Below are 17,876 nucleotides of genomic sequence, written 5' to 3' on the forward strand. Positions count from 1 at the left end.
CAAGAGAACATCTGCAGATGCTGGAAATCAAAGGAGTCCCGAGGAAGGGTTTCAGCCCAAAACATCCACTGTTTACGCTTCTCCATAGATACCGCCTGACCTGCTGAGCTCCTCCAGCATTTTGTGTGTATTAATCAGCAGGTGGAGCAGCATCTGTGGAAAGAGGGGGAAGTAAAGGTCAACGTTTGGGGCCTGTTTCTATGCTTCAAAATACACTACAACCCGTTGCACCGATAGTGGAATGAGGGTCTAAGAGCTTCTAAATACTGCACTTTCTAAAACTGGTTCCTTGCTTCCCGTTTGCAATTATTTGAACGGACAAGGTAGAGGAGGAAGGTAAACTGTCAATCAACTGGCAGCTCCTGGGATCACCAGCGCTGGCATGAACGCCTTTGCAAACCTGCGTGAGTACTCCTGGCGGCGGGAACTCGAATGTAACGCTGCAATATTATTTTGGGAGGTTATAGAAAAAGATTTGCAAACTTCCTTGAATGGTTTGCCCTGAGGGAGACTGAGTCGGGCGATGCTTCTGCTAACCCTGCAGGCGCTGACTCTGACGAGAGTCTCCCTGGGACTGAGCGCGGCTGCTAGCGAACGCGCAGCGGCTCGATGCCCGAGCGCCTGCGAGTGTTCAGAGTGGAACTCCTTAAAGATAACCTGCAAGTCCATCGATCACATCCCGACTTTCCCCCAGAGCACGGAGAACATGTGAGTAGCCTACCTCTGAGTGCGAGCTCTCCCCCCACGGGATGACTAAGCACAGTGGGGCAAGGGCTTTGCATTTAGCCGGCTATGGATAGAGTTGGCGTGGAGAGGATGTTCCCTATAGCGGGGGAGTCTGGGACCAGACGCACAGCCTCAGAATACGAGAGCATCATTTCTGGCTAAAGAGGTGATGAGTTTCTTTAGCCATAAGCTGGTGAATCTGTGGAAGTCATTTCCACAGTTGTCTGTGGAGGCCAAGTCATTGGGTATATTTAAAGCGAGGGCCGATAAGGTTTAAAGCGGTTCTTGATTAATAAGAGTGTCAAAGGTGTCGGGGAGAATGCAGGCGAATGGGACTGAGAGGGAAAATCGATCAGCCATGATGGGATGGCGGAGCGGACTCGATGGGCTGAATGGCCTCCAATGTCTTATGCAGGGGTCGGTCCAAGTCCCTGCCTCTGCTAGAGGATGCCCTTTAATAAGCCACCAGCCAGCCCTACCTGGCTCCTGCAATCACGGTGTAGCGCTATTTCTTATCGGGTTAATGTCAGCGACCTGGATTATAGGTGATCGAGGCTATAGGACAGATGCAAGGTAGCAATCTCTTTTCCCATTCCACACTGCTTGTAAGAGTTTCTGCATTGCCAAAGCGGCAGAAATAATACTATTACGTCCCCAACTGACCCCCGGGAGCAGTTGCCGTACGCAGTAGCGGCTGGAAGCACGGAATCCGTTGGAATACTGTACGCCGCTGGGTAAACTCCTTTACAAAAGGTCGGATATAAATTTAGGGTTTATTCACCTCTAGGGACAGATGATACTTTTAGTCAGGGAGCATTCACATATGAGCACAGTTCAATGCAAGCAGCAAATCATAAACACAAGAGATTCCTCTGAAAACCCAGAGTATCACGGCAAAATTGCTGGAGGAACTCGGCAGGAGCGGAACAAATAGTCCACGTTTCGGGCCGTGTCTGAAATCGGGAGTCTATTTTGTCTGTGTTACTCAACACGTGCAGCGGTGCTTTGCGTATGTGGCTCCATATGTCTGGGTTTGTAGCTTATCGAGTGGCTCACGTGAGCGCCGCTGATGAGGTTTTTGTAGCTGTTCCGCTCATTGCCCTCATGAAGGTGGAGAGCAAGCTAGGGTGAACTATTCTGCACATTGCCCTCATGAAAGTGGAGAGCAAGCTAGGGTGAACTAATGGGGAAGGTGCTCCCTCCACGCTGTTGGGTGGAGATCGCCAGGATTTTGACGCAGCCACAAGGAAGAACCAGCCAGTATGTTTCCAAGTCAGCACGGGAGGCAGCTCAGAGTGGCATCTCTTTAGCCTGAGGATGGTGAATCTGGAATTCATTGTCACAGATGGCTCTGCAGGCCAAGTCATTGGGTGCATATAAAATGGAGGCTGGTGGGTTCTTCATTAGTAAGAGTGTTAAAGGACACAAGGAGAAGGCAGGAGAATGGGGTTGAGAGGGAATAATGAATTGGCCATGATTGAATGACAGAACAGCCTCTATGGGTTGGAGGCTGCTGGAATGGCCTCTGGGCTATTGCTGTGTATTTTGGGAATCCTACACACCAATGTGTGTATTCATGTGCTTTCTCATGTATGTATAAGTGTGTGTGTACATATGTGTGTGTAAATACATGTGATTTTAAGTATGTTTTCAAACAGTCATAGTTGTATGGAAAGAGGTCCCTTTGCCCAAATGACTTCTCAGCCACCAAACTTCAAATCTGAATGCAAATTGTAGATCTAATTTAAATGAATAATCGGTTTCTAAAAGCCATGAATCACAGACCAGACAATGCTGACTAAAACATTGAAATGCCTTGTGTGGTGTGGGTGCAAATCAGGAGGTGTGGCGGTTGTGTGTAGTTTCTAAGAAAGCATTATAAATATGGAATTCTCCTTTGATGTTTAGCACATAAAATATCAAGCCCCATGTTGGGCAATTGAGATCTTTCCACTGAAAGGCGTCTCCGTGTGATGCCCATTGTAGCTTGTTTTCTCAAATAATGAAGCTGCTTCATTTTGCCAATATTTTTCTCCTGTGCCTTCAGTCATGCAACAACAGCACGAACTAGGGAGAGTTAATTGGGAACAACAACTTTTTTGGGCAAGTGTGCAGCCCACAGGTGGAGAGTTTATTAAGACCATATGCAAAGAATACAGGACGGGTATGCTGCAGTACAAAAGAAGGATGTCAAGCATAATATAGCATGTAAGATTTAAAATTAATAAAAATCAAATAGCACCCTTGAGAATTAAAAGAAGCCAGAAAAAAAGTCAAGAATGAAATTGGGAGAGCCAGGAGGAGCCATGAAAAGTCATTGGCAAGTAGAATTAACGAGAATCCCAAGGCATTTTAGACATACATCAGGAGCAAGAAGATAACTAGGCAGCAGGTAGAACCACTCAAGGAACAAGTACTTGGAGGTGAAGGATCTGAGTGAGGCTTTAAATGAGTACTTTGCATCAATATTTACTGAGAAGGATGTGGAGGAGAAGGAAATCAGTATAGAATTTGTTAATGTTAATATGCTAGGGCATTATGAGATAAAGAAGAACATGAAGGTGGATCATGGGACGGGATGATCTTTTCCCTTCTCCAGCTCTGTATCCCTTTTGCCAATCACCTTCCCAGCTCTTAGCTTCATCCCACCCCCTCCTGTCTTCTATCATTTTGGATCTCCCCCTCCCACTCCCACTTTCAAATCTCTTACTATCTTTTCTTTCAGTTAGCCCTGACGAAGGGTCTCGGCCCGAAACGTCGACAGTGCTTCTCTTTATAGATGCTGCCTGGCCTGCTGCGTTCCACCAGCATTTTGTGTGTGTTGCTCGAATTTCCAGCATCTGCAGATTTCCTCGTGTTTGCGTTTGAACTTTGAACTTGGGATTTTGAGCGTTCTGCAGTGGTCCAAGTTTGGTCTAGAATTGCTGCTTCACATGTGAAATGGCTTTCTGGATGTCGTACCTGGACTACTTATATTTTACCCAGTTGCCAGAACTGAACACCACTGTTTTGGCCCTTAGCAGATAGTGGATCTCATGGTCCATCCAGATTTCTGGTTGGGGAAGACTGTGAATGATTTTGTAGGGACACACTCACCTACGACTGTTGCTATAATGTCTGTGACAACCATAGTGTATTCGTTCAGATCCTCTGATGAATCCTTGAACAAGGTTCAGTCCACCGACTTGAAGCAATCCTGTAGCTGCTTCTCTACCTCCCGCAGCCTCCTTTTTGTTGTCCTTATCTCTGGACTCTTTGGCCTCTGCCCCTATGCAGATAGGAGGTAGACAGCCAGATGATCAGATCGCTTAGTATATTAAGTACTTTCTTAACATTGGCCTTTTGGGGTATGTAAACTGCGGTCAGGATTACGGACGAGAACTCTCGATAAGTAGAACGAACGGAACTCAATCATTAGATGTTTCTGGTTGGGGAAACAACAGTGCGACAAAACTGCTACATCCGAGCACCATGAAGAGCTTATTATAAGACACAGACCTCCACCTTTGCCTTCTCCAAATCAGCAGTCCAATTCATCTGCTGTATTGAAAAGCCCTTGGATCTTACTGACGTATTTGGCATGTTTGAGGTCAGCCATGTCTCCGCGAAACATAGAACGCAGCAATCCTTCATTTCCCTCTGATACAGCAAGGTGCTCATTCTTGTTCTCTAGCAACCATTCATTTGCTAACAAGTTAATGGGTAGAGGAAGTTTCATACCTTGGTGTTTTGGTCTGATTTGGAGTGCTCCCCTCTTCTCTCTTTTCCAATTGTGGCAATATAAAGATGTCATAACTGCATTTTTGAGATTAAAGTCCGCTGAGTTCTTCAGAAGATCGTGAAATCACTAGTTTGTTAAAACAGTTCAAAATTACATTACTTAAAGGAAAATTACAGGCTGTAGATTGCAGTGAACGTAGTTCAGACAAAGTATTTTTAGAAGTTTTGTATATTGTTCAAAAAGCATTCACTGTGTTTCACCAGCACCATCTTACATACTCAAAGAGAATACGCATAGTCTTTTTCCCAGGGCTGGGGTATCAAGAATTAGAGGGTATAGGTTTAAGCTGAGAGGGAGGAGATTTAATAGAAACCCAGGGAGCAACTTTTTCACCAAAGGGTGAAATCAGCTGCCAAAGGAAGAGGTTGGGGCAGGTGGCTGAAGGCCAGGGATTCCTGAGGATACGGGTTCGATTTCAACATTTAAGAGAAGTCTGGATAAGTACATGGATGGAAAGGATATGGGTGGTAATGGTCCATACAGGTTGGTGGGACTAGGCAGAATAATGCTTCTGTACTGTAGTGCTCTGTGACTCTTTGGACATCTATTTTAATGAAGATGGGGAATCCTGGCTAAAACAGATGATTTCATGTATTACATTATTGTTAATGATATCTCAGTTTCTGCAAATTATCTGCCAAATTTCTTGTATATTTAGTGACTAGCTAATTGCCCATAGAACCCCTGCATCATTCCAAGGTTGTGGGTGGTCTTCTCAAAGTTCCAAGTAAATTTTTTTATCAGAATGCGTGTGTGTTACCACATACAACCCTGAGATTCTTTTTTTGCTGGCATACTTAGCAAATCTGTCGAACGATAACTATTTACTGTAAATATCAGGAACTGTAAACAAACTCAGCAAATGCAGATATAAATAAATAGTAATAAATAACGAGCATGAAATAACAATATAAGTCGCCTGCGAGATGTTCTCTGTTTTCATTCATACAGAGAATGTATCAACCCTCCGTGCATGAGTATGTGATTCATAGAGTTATGCAGCATCGAGTCATTCACAAGAGTGGACAGCAAGACCAGCAGTTATTGTCCACCCCTAATTCTCCAGGAAAGGTGATGGTGAACAAGTGCACACAGTAAAGGGTCTATCCAGAGATAAGCCAAGGTTGCTTTCCAATATGTTCCATCCTTTAGAATCAGAGTAATACAGTACAGATAAAAAGTTCAAATTAAGTTTATTAACAAAATACATATATATCACCTGATACAACCCTGAGATTCGTTTTCTGGTGGGCATATTCAATAAATCCAAGAACTATATTAGATTGAATGAAAAATCACACCCAACAGGGCGAGCAAACAACCAATGTGCAAAAGGCAGCAACTGTGCAAATACAAAAGCAAAAAGAAATATTAATAGTAAATAAATAAGCAATAAATATCAAGAAGATGAGTAGGGTCTTTGAAAGTGAGTCCATAGATTGTGGGAACAGTTCAGTGATGGGGCGATAAAGTTGAGTGAAGATATCCCCACTGGTACAAGAGCCTGATGGTTGAGGGGTAATAACCGTTCCTGGACCTGGTGGTGTGTGTCCTGGGGTTCCTGCATCTTCTTCTTGGTGGCAGCAGTGAAAAGAGAGCTTGCCCTGGGTGGTGGGGATCCTTAATGATAGCTGCTTTCCTGTACCAACACTCTATGTAGTTGTTTTCAATGATGGGAAGGTTATACCCATGATGGACTAAGCTGTATCCACTACATTTTGTAGGATTTTTCATTCAAGAGCATTGGAGTTTCCATACCAGGCTGAGATGCAACCAGTCAATATACTCTCCTCCACACATCTGTAGAAGATTGTCAACATTTTAGATGTCATGCTGAATTTTCGCAAGCTTCTAAGGAAGTAGAGGTGCTGCTGTGCTTTCTTCATAATTGCACTTACAGGCTGAACCCAGGACCCTCTCCGCCTCTGATCCCCCAGTGAGCACTGGCTCATGGACCTCTAGTTTTCCATTTGCTGAAGTCAATAATCAGCTCCTTGGTCTTGCTGACATTGAGTAAGAGGTTGTTGGTATGGAACCATTCAACCAGATTTTCAATCTCCCTTCTATATCCTGATTCATCACCACCTTTGATTTGGCCAATGACAGTGGTATTGTCAGCAAACTTAAGTATGGCATTTGGATACAAGCCCTTTGCCCCAACTCATCTATGTTGACTGAGATGCATATTATAACTAGTCCCATTTTTTAATGCGAGATATTCTGCAGATGCTGCAAGTTCAGAGCAATTTGCACACAAAATGTTGGAGGAACTCAGCAGGCCAAGAAACATCTTTGGAGAGCAATAAACAGTCGATGCTTTGGATTGAGACCCATCATCTGGGTCTGTGTAAGACCATAAGATATAGGAGCAGAATTAGACCATTCAGCCAATCGAGTCTGCTCTTCCATTTGATCATCGTTGATTTACTTTTCCTCTCAATCTCATTTTCCTGCCTTCTCCCCATAATCTTTGACATCCTTACTAAGAACCTGTAAGCTTCCATTTTAAATATACCCATATCCCTCTAACCCCTTCCTATACATGTACCCGTCCAAATTTTTTTAATTGTTTTAATTATACCAGTCTCTACGACATCCTCTGGCAGCTTATCCCTCCGCATGGAAAAACCTATGCCTCTGATCCCCTTTAAGCCTTTTCCCTCTCATCTTAAATCCTTGCCCTCTAGTTCCCTACAAAGATTATGACCATTCCACTCCATTGAATCCCCTCATAAGACAAAGGAGCAGAAGTCAGCCATTTGGCCCGTCGAGTCTGCTCCACCATTTTATCATGAGCTGATCCATTCTCCCATTTAGTCCCACTCCCCCGCCTTCTCACCATAACCTTTGATGCCCTGGCTACTCAGATACCTATCAATCTCTGCCTTAAATACACCCAATGACCCAGCCTCCACTGCTGCCTGTGGCAACAAATTCCACAGATTCACCACCCTCTGGCTAAAAAAAATTCTTCGTATCTCTGTTTTGAATGGGCGCCCTTAAATCCTTAAGTCATGCCCTCTCGTACTAGACTCCCCCACCATGGGAAACAAACTTGCCACATCCACTCTGTCCATGCCTTTCAATATTTGAAATGTTTCTATGAGGTGCCCCCCTCATTCTTCTAAACTGTAAGGAGTACAGACCAAGAGTGGTCAAACGTTCCTCATATGTTAACCCTCTCATTCCCGGAATCATTCTAGTGAATCTTCTCTGAACACTCTCCAATGTCAGCACATTCTTTCTTAAATAAGGAGACCAAAACTGCACACGGTATTCCAAGTGAGGTCTTACCAGTGCCTTATGGAGCCTCAACATCACATCCCTGCTCCTATACTCTGTTCCTCTAGAAATGAATGCCAACATTGCATTGCTACTCTTAATGGAATAGAAGGGCATCCCTTTAGAACAGAGACGAGGAGGAATTTCTTTAGCCGGAGGATGGTGAATCTGTGGAATTCATTGCCACTGACTGCTGTGGAGGTCAAGTCATCGAGTATATTTAAAGCAGAGGATGACGGATACTTAATTAGTAATGGCATTCAAGCTAATGGGAGAAGCCAGGAAGGTTGAGAGGGGAAATAAATCGGCCATGATTGAATGGTGGAGCAGACTTAAAGGCTGAACAGCTTAATTCTGTTCCCATGTCTTGTGGACTCTTGTGTAAAAAATAACTTCTAAGTGCCCCCTTCAGCCTTCACCTTTTCAGAGTAAAAATGCCAGCCCATCCAGTCACCCCCTCATGACTCAAGCCCTCAACGTCCTTGTGAACCTTTGCTAGCTTAAGCGCATCCTTTCTGTAGTGGGGCGACGAGAACTGCACACAGTTCTAATCGGCCTATGACACTAGTGTCGTCAGCAAACTTGAATATGGCATTAGAGCTGTGCTTAGCCACACCATCATAAGTGAAGGTAAGTATGAATCTTGATGACTGCCTCAGAGCTGCACACCCTTTCAGTCAGTCATGGAAATTCAGAAGTGATAGCAATGTCACCCCTAATACGCACATGAGACCTCTTCTAGAGCAGTCAGACAGAAATAGTGAATTGATTAAGCACAGAGCACTTGTAAACTCTTCTTACCGTAAAAAAAAACACTGAAAGTGTTATGCTTTGTTAGCTGAGGTGTAACTGAGAATTTTTTAGCTGTCAACACCAACGGGCAAGAATAAGCTGAACGCTAACAAGGTTCCTTGCAAAACAGCTTAACCCTCGAGGGTAAGGCTGCTGTTCCTTAACTTTCCACTGCTTTCCAGCCGATGCAATGGTCCTGCTCAACTTTCTCAGGAGCACCACAGAAGCAGCCCACCTCCTCATCACAGAGTTCACCCCCAAGCAAGACAGATACTAAACCTTATCACTTCATGTCCAAGTTGAGTGGTTGCATTGTGGGTTTTTTTCAGCAATTCAAATGTGCTGGAATGCAAGAAGCTGCAGAGAGCAGTGGGTTCAACCCAATACATCATTAGCACATCCCTCCCCACTGTCAGTGGTATCTACAGGAAGCAATGGCTCAAGTTGGCAACATCCACCATTGCTGCCCTAGGACAAAGTCTCTATCCACTCTGTCTATGCCTTTTTTCATCTTGTACATGTTGTATCAAGTCACCTCTCATCCTCCTTCACTCTAAAAAGAAAAGCCCTATCTAAATTCATGTCATGTTCTCTAATCCAGGCAGTATCCTGGTAAATCTCCTCTGCACCTTCTCAAAAACTTCCAGATCCTTCCTATAATGAGACAATCGGCACATAACACAATATTCCAAGTGTTGTCTAACCAGAGTTTTATAGAGGTGCAACATTACCTCATGGCTCTTGAAGTCAGTCTCATAAACTAATGAAGACCAACTCACCGTATGCCTTCTTAATAACCCTATCAATGTGTGTAGCAACTTTGAGGGATACATGGATGTGGACCCCAGTATCCCTCTGCTCCTCCACACTGTTAAGGATCCTGTCATTAACCTTGTATTCTACCTTCAAGTTCAACCTTTCAAAGTGAATCGCTTCATTCTTCTTCAGTCTGAATTCCATGTGCTACTTCTCAGCCCAGCTCTGCACCCTGGTTGGGACTGTCTCCAAGCAGGCAGGTGTGGTGGCTCAGGGGTGTCCACATTGTTGGTGATGGACTTTGACCATGGTCCATCTGCCGAGTTGGCTGAAAGTAGAGTGAGGTGGGTTAACAGGAAACCTTCTAAGAGGGGGCAGGAGCTTAGGTCAAGGAGGGAAAGGTTGCACTCTGAGATTACTGCCTTCAGCGATTGGTAACATACACACATGCGCGCACAATGCTAGAGGAACTCAGGAGGTCAGCCAGCGTCTATGGAGAGGAATAAACAGTCAATGTTTTGGGCCAAAACCCTTCATCAGTCATGATTGACTGTTTATTGCACTCCATAGATTCCATTAACCCTCATGAAGGGTCTCAGCCCAAAACGTTGCCTATTTATTCCTCTCCATAAATGCTGCCCGACCTGCTGAGTTCCTTTACCATTTTGTTTGTATTGCTCAGCACCTGCAGAATGTCTTGTGTTGAATGAGGGGTGTTCCATTGCTAGCCCTACTTATACAGGTAGAAACACAAAATAGCTGACAGAAACTAAATTATCTTTATTTAGTTGTAAGGGGAAAAGAGCAGAAGATCTATTTTGATAAAGCATCCTTCATTGTTTACTGTTAATGTGTGGAAGTCTGACATCCTATACCTTCCCCCTCCCACATTTCAGATCCCCACTAAGCAGCTTATAATTGCAAGTAATTTTTTCTGAGGACACATTAGAATTACCCCATGTTCAACTTTATATTATTGGGCACATTGAGGTCACATTTGTATCAACGTTAATGTTTCAAAGTTCAAAGTAAAGAGTATCATCAAAGTGCATATTGTGTTACCTTGAGATTTATTCAGGCATTTACAGCAATATAAAAAACAATAGAATTTATGAAAAATTATTCATAAACAAAGACTGACAAACAACCAATATGCAAATGAAGACAAATTAAGCAAATAAAATAATACTGAGAAAGAGTTGTAAAGAGTCCTTGAAAGTGAGTCTGTAGGTCGTAGAATAGTTCAGAGTTGTGGTGAGTGAAATTATCTACACTGGTTCAGGAGTCTGATAATTATAGGGTAATAACTGTTCCTAAACCTGGTGGTGTGGAACCGAAGGCTTCTGTACCTCTTGCCTGATAGTAGCAGCGAGAAGAGGGCATGGCCTGGATGGTGGAGGATCTTTGATGGATGCTGCTTTCTTGTGGCAAATGTACTCAAAGATAGGGAGAGCTTTGCCTGTGACATTTGAGCTGTGTCAGTCACTTTCTGTAGTCTTTTAGTTCTTTCTGTGCTGCAGTTGAGTAGAACTGTACAACACAGTGAAATCCCAGGGTGAGAGCTAGAATTCTGCAGAGAGACTGTTGGAACCAGTGGTCAACCTGTTCGTGGCCAGCACTTAAGGCTTCTCATCAGTGGATCTTTCCTATCCCAAGAGTAATAGAATACCCAACATCTCCTCCAGGTGCTTCACTTCCCTCCCACATACCAAAGGTGTATGGGTTAGTAAATTGTGAACATGCTGCGTTGTCACTGGAAGCATGGCGACACTTACGGTCCCCAGCACATCCTCGGACTGTGTAAGTTGTTGTTGATGCAAACAACACATTAAACTGTATGCTTTCATATACATGTGACAAATAAAGCAAATCTTTATTTTTTAATCTTTAAGAGAGTTGAAATGCTTTCAACATCCAGCCAAGCCACGGCCACACCCGTTGGCTTAGCTGGCTGTCAAACCTTCCAAGAGCTTTGAATGTTTCTGAAAGTCCCTGAAACCTCTCTCTCATTTCATGGGCAATACTCCTCATGTGAAAATGGAGGAATCCATCTGGACCACAAGAAGACCAGGGACATCACCAACAAAAAGAGGCTGCAGGCTTGGGATTTCTCTTCATTGGGAATGAGGCACAGGAGCCTGAAGTCCCATACCACCAGGCTCAAGAATAACCTACAACCATCAGGCTCCTGAACCAGTGTGGGTAGTAACTTCACTCACCACAGCACCGAACTGTTCACAACCTACAGACTCACTTCCAAGGACTCAAGGGGTTGGAACTGGACTCTCTGATGGTGGTGTCTGAAAAGAGGATGCTGTCCAAGTTGCATGCCATCTTGGACAATGTCTCCCATCCACTCCATAATGTACTGGCTAGGCACAGGAGTACATTCAGCCAGAGACGCATTCCACCGAGATGTAACACTGAGCGTTATAGGAAGTCATTCCTATACAACTCATCCCTCGGAGTGTCAGACACCCTGAACCAATAGGCTGGTCCTGGACTTACTTTTAACTTATTATTATTTAATTATTTATGGTTTTATATTGCTATATTTCTTCACTATTCTTGGTTGGTGCGGCTGTAACGAAACCCAATTTCCCTTGGGATCAATAAAATATGTCTGTCTGTCTGTCTCTACAAACCTTGTCCTCAATATTATTTATTTAGATATTTGCACAGCTTTTCTTCTCTTGCACATTGATTGTCCATCTTTGTGTGTAGTTTTTCACTGACTATTTTGTGTTTATTTGCATCTACTGTGAATTCCCTGCAAGAATATGCATCTTGGGGTAGTATAGGGTGATCTATACGTACTTTGCAAATAAATGTACTTTGAACTTTGTATTCAAGCACTCAGGAACCACACGCCCAGTGGCAGACAAAATGCTGGCAGTTCCACACATAGTGGCCAGCATTTCCCGGCAAAATCCAAACCAGTGGTTTGTGTGGAATTGCAGCACAGTTTGGCTCCCAGAGCTAGGAATGTTTCAATAATAACATTCTTAGAATAGCATGTCAAAAAAAGCAGCTGTTTCCACTGGGAGGAGGGATGGTGGCCAGAGGGCGCATCTTGCAGAGCAGTTGCCAAGAGAACCTGAAGGGCAATGAGGATATTTTATGCAGCAAATTGCTCTGATCTGGAATGCACAGTCTGAATGCTACTGCAAGTAGTTTCAGAAGAGACTGGAAACCTGATGTAGATTTGAAAACAAATCACAGTAAGGCTGTGGAGAATAAGCAGTGAGAGAGGGCTCTTTTAACAGTGTTGGTTAGTCGGGAGCTCCAGGATTTATCAAGTCATAAGACCATATGATGTAGGAGCAGAATTAGGCCATTCAGCCCATCGAGTGCGCTCCATCATTCGATCATGGCTGATTTATTTTCCTCTCAACCCCGTGAACATAGAACTGTACAGCACAGGAACGGGCCCTTCAGCTCACAATATTGTGCCAAACCAATTAAATTAGCAATAAAAAGGCCCAACTAAACTAATCCCTTCTGCCTTCTCAATGTCCATGTCCTCACATCCATGTGCCTGTCTAATTGTCTCTTAAAAGTCCCTAATGTATTTGCCTCTACCACCACCCCAGGCAGCACATTCCAGGCACCCACCACTCTGTGTAAATAAAACTTGCCTCTCGCATCTCCTTTGAAATTACCCCCTCACTTTAAATGCATGCCCTCTGGTATTAGATATTTCAGCCAGAGGGAAAAGATATTGTCTGTGTACTCTATCTCTGCCTCTCATGATCTTTGAAATCTCCCCTCAGCCTTCACCACTCCAGAGAAAGCAACCTGTTTGTCCAACCTCTCGTTATAGTACATCCCTTCTAATCCAGGCAGCATTCTGGTAAACCTCTTCTGCACCCCCTCTGAAGCCTCAATGCCCTTTCCTAAAATGGGTCAATCAGGACTGTATGCAGTACGCCAGATGCAGCCTAACTAGAGTTTTATAAAGTTGCAGCAGAACCCCTTCCTTTGAAGTCAGTTCCTCAACTAATAAAGGCAAGCATACCGTGTACCTTCTTAGCCACTTTTGTTGCCACATGAACTTGGACCCCAAGATCCCTCCACTCATCAACGCTGTTAAGGTTCTTGTTTCTTTATATTCTCCTGCTTTCTCTCCATAACCATTGACACCCTTGCTAATCAAGAATATATCAACCTCGGCTTTAAATATATCCAATGACTTGGCCTCCACCGTCATCTGTGGCAATGAATTCCACTAATTCACCACCTCTGGCTGAAGAAATTCATTCAATATGTTTGTGTGAAGTTCCCTCATTGGCAGTTGCCACCTTATCCTCTGCCTGGAAGGCATCTTTTTATGGGACTTCTGTCTCTAATTTAATTTTTTAAAATTCATTCAGTTCTGATGGCTTTGGGAAATTATCACGTGGTTCAGAAAATACCCAGTGCATTGTGGTGCTAAACTTCTTGCAAAACCTTATACTGAGAAAAAGGAGCAGATTACACCTGAACCGTTGGGGAACCAATATCTTTGCGGGCAGTTTAATAAGCTAAAGTTGCAGCTGAATGACCTTCGGCTAATAGAGGAGGGTGAGGAGGTGATAGATAGAGGAGTCCCAAAGTTGAAGGAGGCAAACACCTGGGTGACTGGGAAAGGAAGGCAGACAGTGCAGAGTGCTCCTGTGGCCGTTCCCTTCATTAATAAGTATGCTACTTTGGATACTGTTGAGGGGGACGAATATCAGTGGGGAGTCTTAGCAACCGGGTCCTTGGCACTCAGTCTTGTACGGTGGCTCAGAAGGGAAGAAGGGAAAGAGGAGTGCAGCAGTGATAAGGGATTCCATAGTTAGAGGAGTGATGGGCCGAAGGGCCTGTTTTTGTACTGTGCGAGATTCTGTGGACATGAAAAAAACACCCAGATGTCAGCGTCAGGGATGTCTGGGATTGGTTCCACAGCATTCTTAAGGGGGGGGAGCAGCCAGAAGTCTTGGTACATATTGGCACCATTGACACAGGTAGACAAGGTGAAGAGGGTATGAAGAGCCAGGTAGAAAGCTGAAAAGCAGAACATCCTGCATAGTCATCTCTGGATCGCTGCCTGTGCCACACGCCAGTGAAGGTAAGAGTAAGATGATTTGGCAGATGAATGTGTGGCTGAGAAAATGATGCAGGAAGCAGATCTTCAGATTTCTGGATCATTGGGATCTCTTCTGGGGAAGGTATGACCTGGGGGCAGCCTGCAAGTGTCACCACGCTTTCGGTGCCAGCATAGCACTACAGTACAGAAACAGGCCCTTTGGCCCATCTAATCTGTGCCGAATACCATTCTGCCTGCAGTCACATTGACTTGAATCAGAGCCATGATCCTCCACACCCCTCCCATTCATGACTTTTCTTAAATATTGAAATCAAACCCACATCCACCTCTTCTGCTGGCAGCTCACTCCACACTCTCATCACCCTCTGAATGATGAAGTTCCCCTTAAACATTTCACCTTTCTCTCTTAACCCATGACCTGTAGTTCTAGTCTCACTCAACCTCAGTGGAAAGTGCCTGCTTGCATTTACCCTATCTATAGCCCTCATAATACCAACCATCAAATCTCCCCTTATTCTCCTGTTATTCCTCTCATGCTCCAGGGAATAAAGTCCTAATCTATTCAATCTTTCCCATTAGGACTCCGGTCTTGGCAACATCCTTATAGATTTTCTCTGCATTCTTTCAATCTTATTGATGTCTTTCCTGCACTTTGGTGGCCAGAACTGCACAGAGTGCTCCAAATTTGGCCTCACTAAAGTCTTCTACAACTTCAACGTAATGCCCCAACTCCTGTACTCAATTCTTTGATTGATGAAGGCCAGTGTGATATCACTGAAGAACTGCAATATGCATTTCCAAGGCAAGGTAATATATGACTCGGAGGTGAAGGGTGGCATGATGGTTAACAGTTTATGGTTTCAGGCCCAGGTTTGGGGCATCATGGTAGCATAGTAGCAAGCATCAATAATCAGCATTCTGTTCCTGCTTGTATGTTCTCCACATGACCATGTCAGTTCCTCCAGGTACTCTGGTTTTCTCCCACATTCCAATGATGTAGTAAATTGTCGACATGCTATGTTGGCACTGGAAACACAGCGACACTTATAGGCTGCCCCGAACGCATCTTCGACTTTGCTGGTCAATGACGGGAACGACATATTTCATTGTAAATTTTGATGCAACAAATAAAGCCAGTATCTTTAATCTAGTTGCAACTTGAGTTAGTTGTTAAACACATTACCACCTGTAGCTTTCTAATCTATCATTAAGGAGGATGAAATATTATCCCTTTATCTGTGTAAGCACTTCTGCATTAACAGTAACACATTTCATTGTGTATTTTAATGTACATGCAACAAGTTTAATCTTTTAAGAATACTGCTTGGGTGTAATACTTTAATTCTTAGATTCTCTCGCAGATTTGCTGTACAGCTCCATGAATGAGCCACTGGTTCCTCTGGCAATTCCTCCTGAATTCTACTCCCCCCCCCCCACCCCACCCTCTTGCCAGTGGAAGTTGTGACTCCAGCCCTTCCAGTGGCCCCTCCCAAAGCACAGCTCCATTGAACCTGCCCAAGTGGGCTATGGAGGCCCAGACTCCTAGTATATTCAGGAGAGGGTTTGTCACATTGGTGAATGTTGAGTTAATCATGGGACACTGGGTTGGCTCAAAAATAGCAGAAATGCGAGTGATGGTTTATTCGGTACATCAACAAACCCAGGAGGTGCTGAGCCAGTCAGCCCAGGAAGATCCTAGGTCTAGCTGTGTGGGCTCTATCACAGCGTAAACCTCCACACCATCAAGGACATCTTCAAAAGTGTCTTCAGTATTAAGGACCCTCACCATTCAGGACATATGCTCCTCTCATTTCTACCATCAGAGGGGAGATACAGGAGCCTGAACACCCACATTCAACGTTATAGGAACAGCTTCTTCCTTCCACCATCAGATCCTGAAGTGTCTGTGAACACTACACCACTATTTTGCTCTCTTTTTGCACTAATTATTTATCTATCTATTTGCTCACGTATTTATTTGTTTGTTTATGTATTTAACCTTATTGTAATGTATAGTAACTTCATGCATTGCACTGTAGTGCTGCTGCAAAGCAACAAGTTTCGTAGCATATAATAAACCTGATTCTGGTTCCTCCAGGTCTCGCTTCAGTTGCAAAAAAAAAACCCAGCAGGAACCTGAAGGGAAAGAGTAGTAGTTTTCAGTCTGATTGTGAATGATTGCCCTATAGCAACATACAACGTTAACCGTGAGCTCTTATTCTTTTTGTCAGTCGATTCATGGAGACTCGGCTCAAGTCAATCCCGACAGAAGCCTTTACAAAGCTCCCAAACATCACAAGGATGTAAGTATTACTGAAACGCATCAGACTGCCTGCCTCATTATTGAGGCAATGCACACAAAGTACTGGAGGAATTCAGCAGGCCAGGCAGCGTCTGTGGAAAAGAGTACAGTCAACATTTCGGACCGAAACCCTTTGGCAGGACTGGAGAAAATATATCATCATTGAGGAAACCTGCTTAGTGAACAAACCACATGTTCACCCAAATTTATCATCATGTGCATAATTGGTTTATTATTATAACATGTACTGAGATACAGAGGGAAACTTAGCTTTGCCTCCCATCTGGACAGATGATTCCAAGCATAAAGTACATCAGGGTAGTACAAAGGGAAAAGCAATAACAGAATATAGTGTTACCGTTACAGAGAAACTGCAGTGCAGATAGTCAAAGTAATTTTTTTATCAAAGTACGTTTATGTCACCATATTGAAATTTGCAGGAAAATAAATAAATACAAGCAAATCCATGGAATAAAACATACATAAACAAAAGACTGACAATCAATGTGCAAAAGAAGACAGATTCTGCAAGTAAAAAGTTAGTACTCAGAACATGAATTATAGGCCCTTGAAAGTGAGTCATTAGGTTGTAGATTCACTTCAGCGTTGTGTAGAGTGAAGTTATCCACACTGGTTCAGGAGCCTGGTGGTTAAAGGGTAATAACTGTTTGTGAACCTGGTGGTGCGGGACCTAAGGCTCCTGTTCCTCCATCCCGATGACAGCAGCAAGAAGAGAGCATGGCCTAGATGCTGGGACTAGACAAAAAAGTGCAAGGGTCATGATGAGGCAGACTGAGAGGTCAAGAGTTCAGCTTTATCGTACAAGAGCTCCATTCATGAGTTTTTTTTAAACAGTCGGGTAGAAGCTGTCTCTGAGCCTGCTGGTGTATTATTTCAAACCTTTTTTAAATTTACTGCACAGTAGAAAAGGGGAGAGGAGAAGGGATGTTTGTTGCCTCCTGGCTGCCAATGTCAAGCATGTCTCAAAGAGGCTGCAGAACGTTCTCAAACGAGAGGGTGATTGTGGGGCTCATGGGCACCAATGACGCTGTTAGAAAGGGAGAAGAGGCCCTACTGAGTTTTTAGAAGGATGTGGCTGAAAAGCAGGATTGCTTCCCATTCCCATTGCGATATGTCCACACTTAACCTGTCGTATTGAGGCCACA

The 17,876-nt window shown here is 43.9% G+C and overlaps 1 protein-coding gene across 1 annotated transcript in view; it reads left to right on the forward strand.

Moving 5' to 3' along the window:
* Positions 1-574: 574 nt before the first annotated feature.
* The window catches only part of tshr (thyroid stimulating hormone receptor), a 64,084-nt gene continuing 46,782 nt past the window's right edge, over positions 575-17,876 (forward strand). Inside the window, exons 1-2 of the mRNA XM_073037605.1 lie at positions 575-708; positions 16,640-16,711. Of these exons, the coding sequence (XP_072893706.1) occupies positions 16,647-16,711 (65 nt within the window). The 5' untranslated portion in view covers positions 575-708; positions 16,640-16,646. The remainder of the gene's footprint in view (positions 709-16,639; positions 16,712-17,876) is intronic.

Source organism: Hemitrygon akajei, chromosome 3 (assembly GCF_048418815.1).
Source record: "Hemitrygon akajei chromosome 3, sHemAka1.3, whole genome shotgun sequence".
NCBI classification, from domain to species: Eukaryota; Metazoa; Chordata; class Chondrichthyes; order Myliobatiformes; family Dasyatidae; genus Hemitrygon; species Hemitrygon akajei.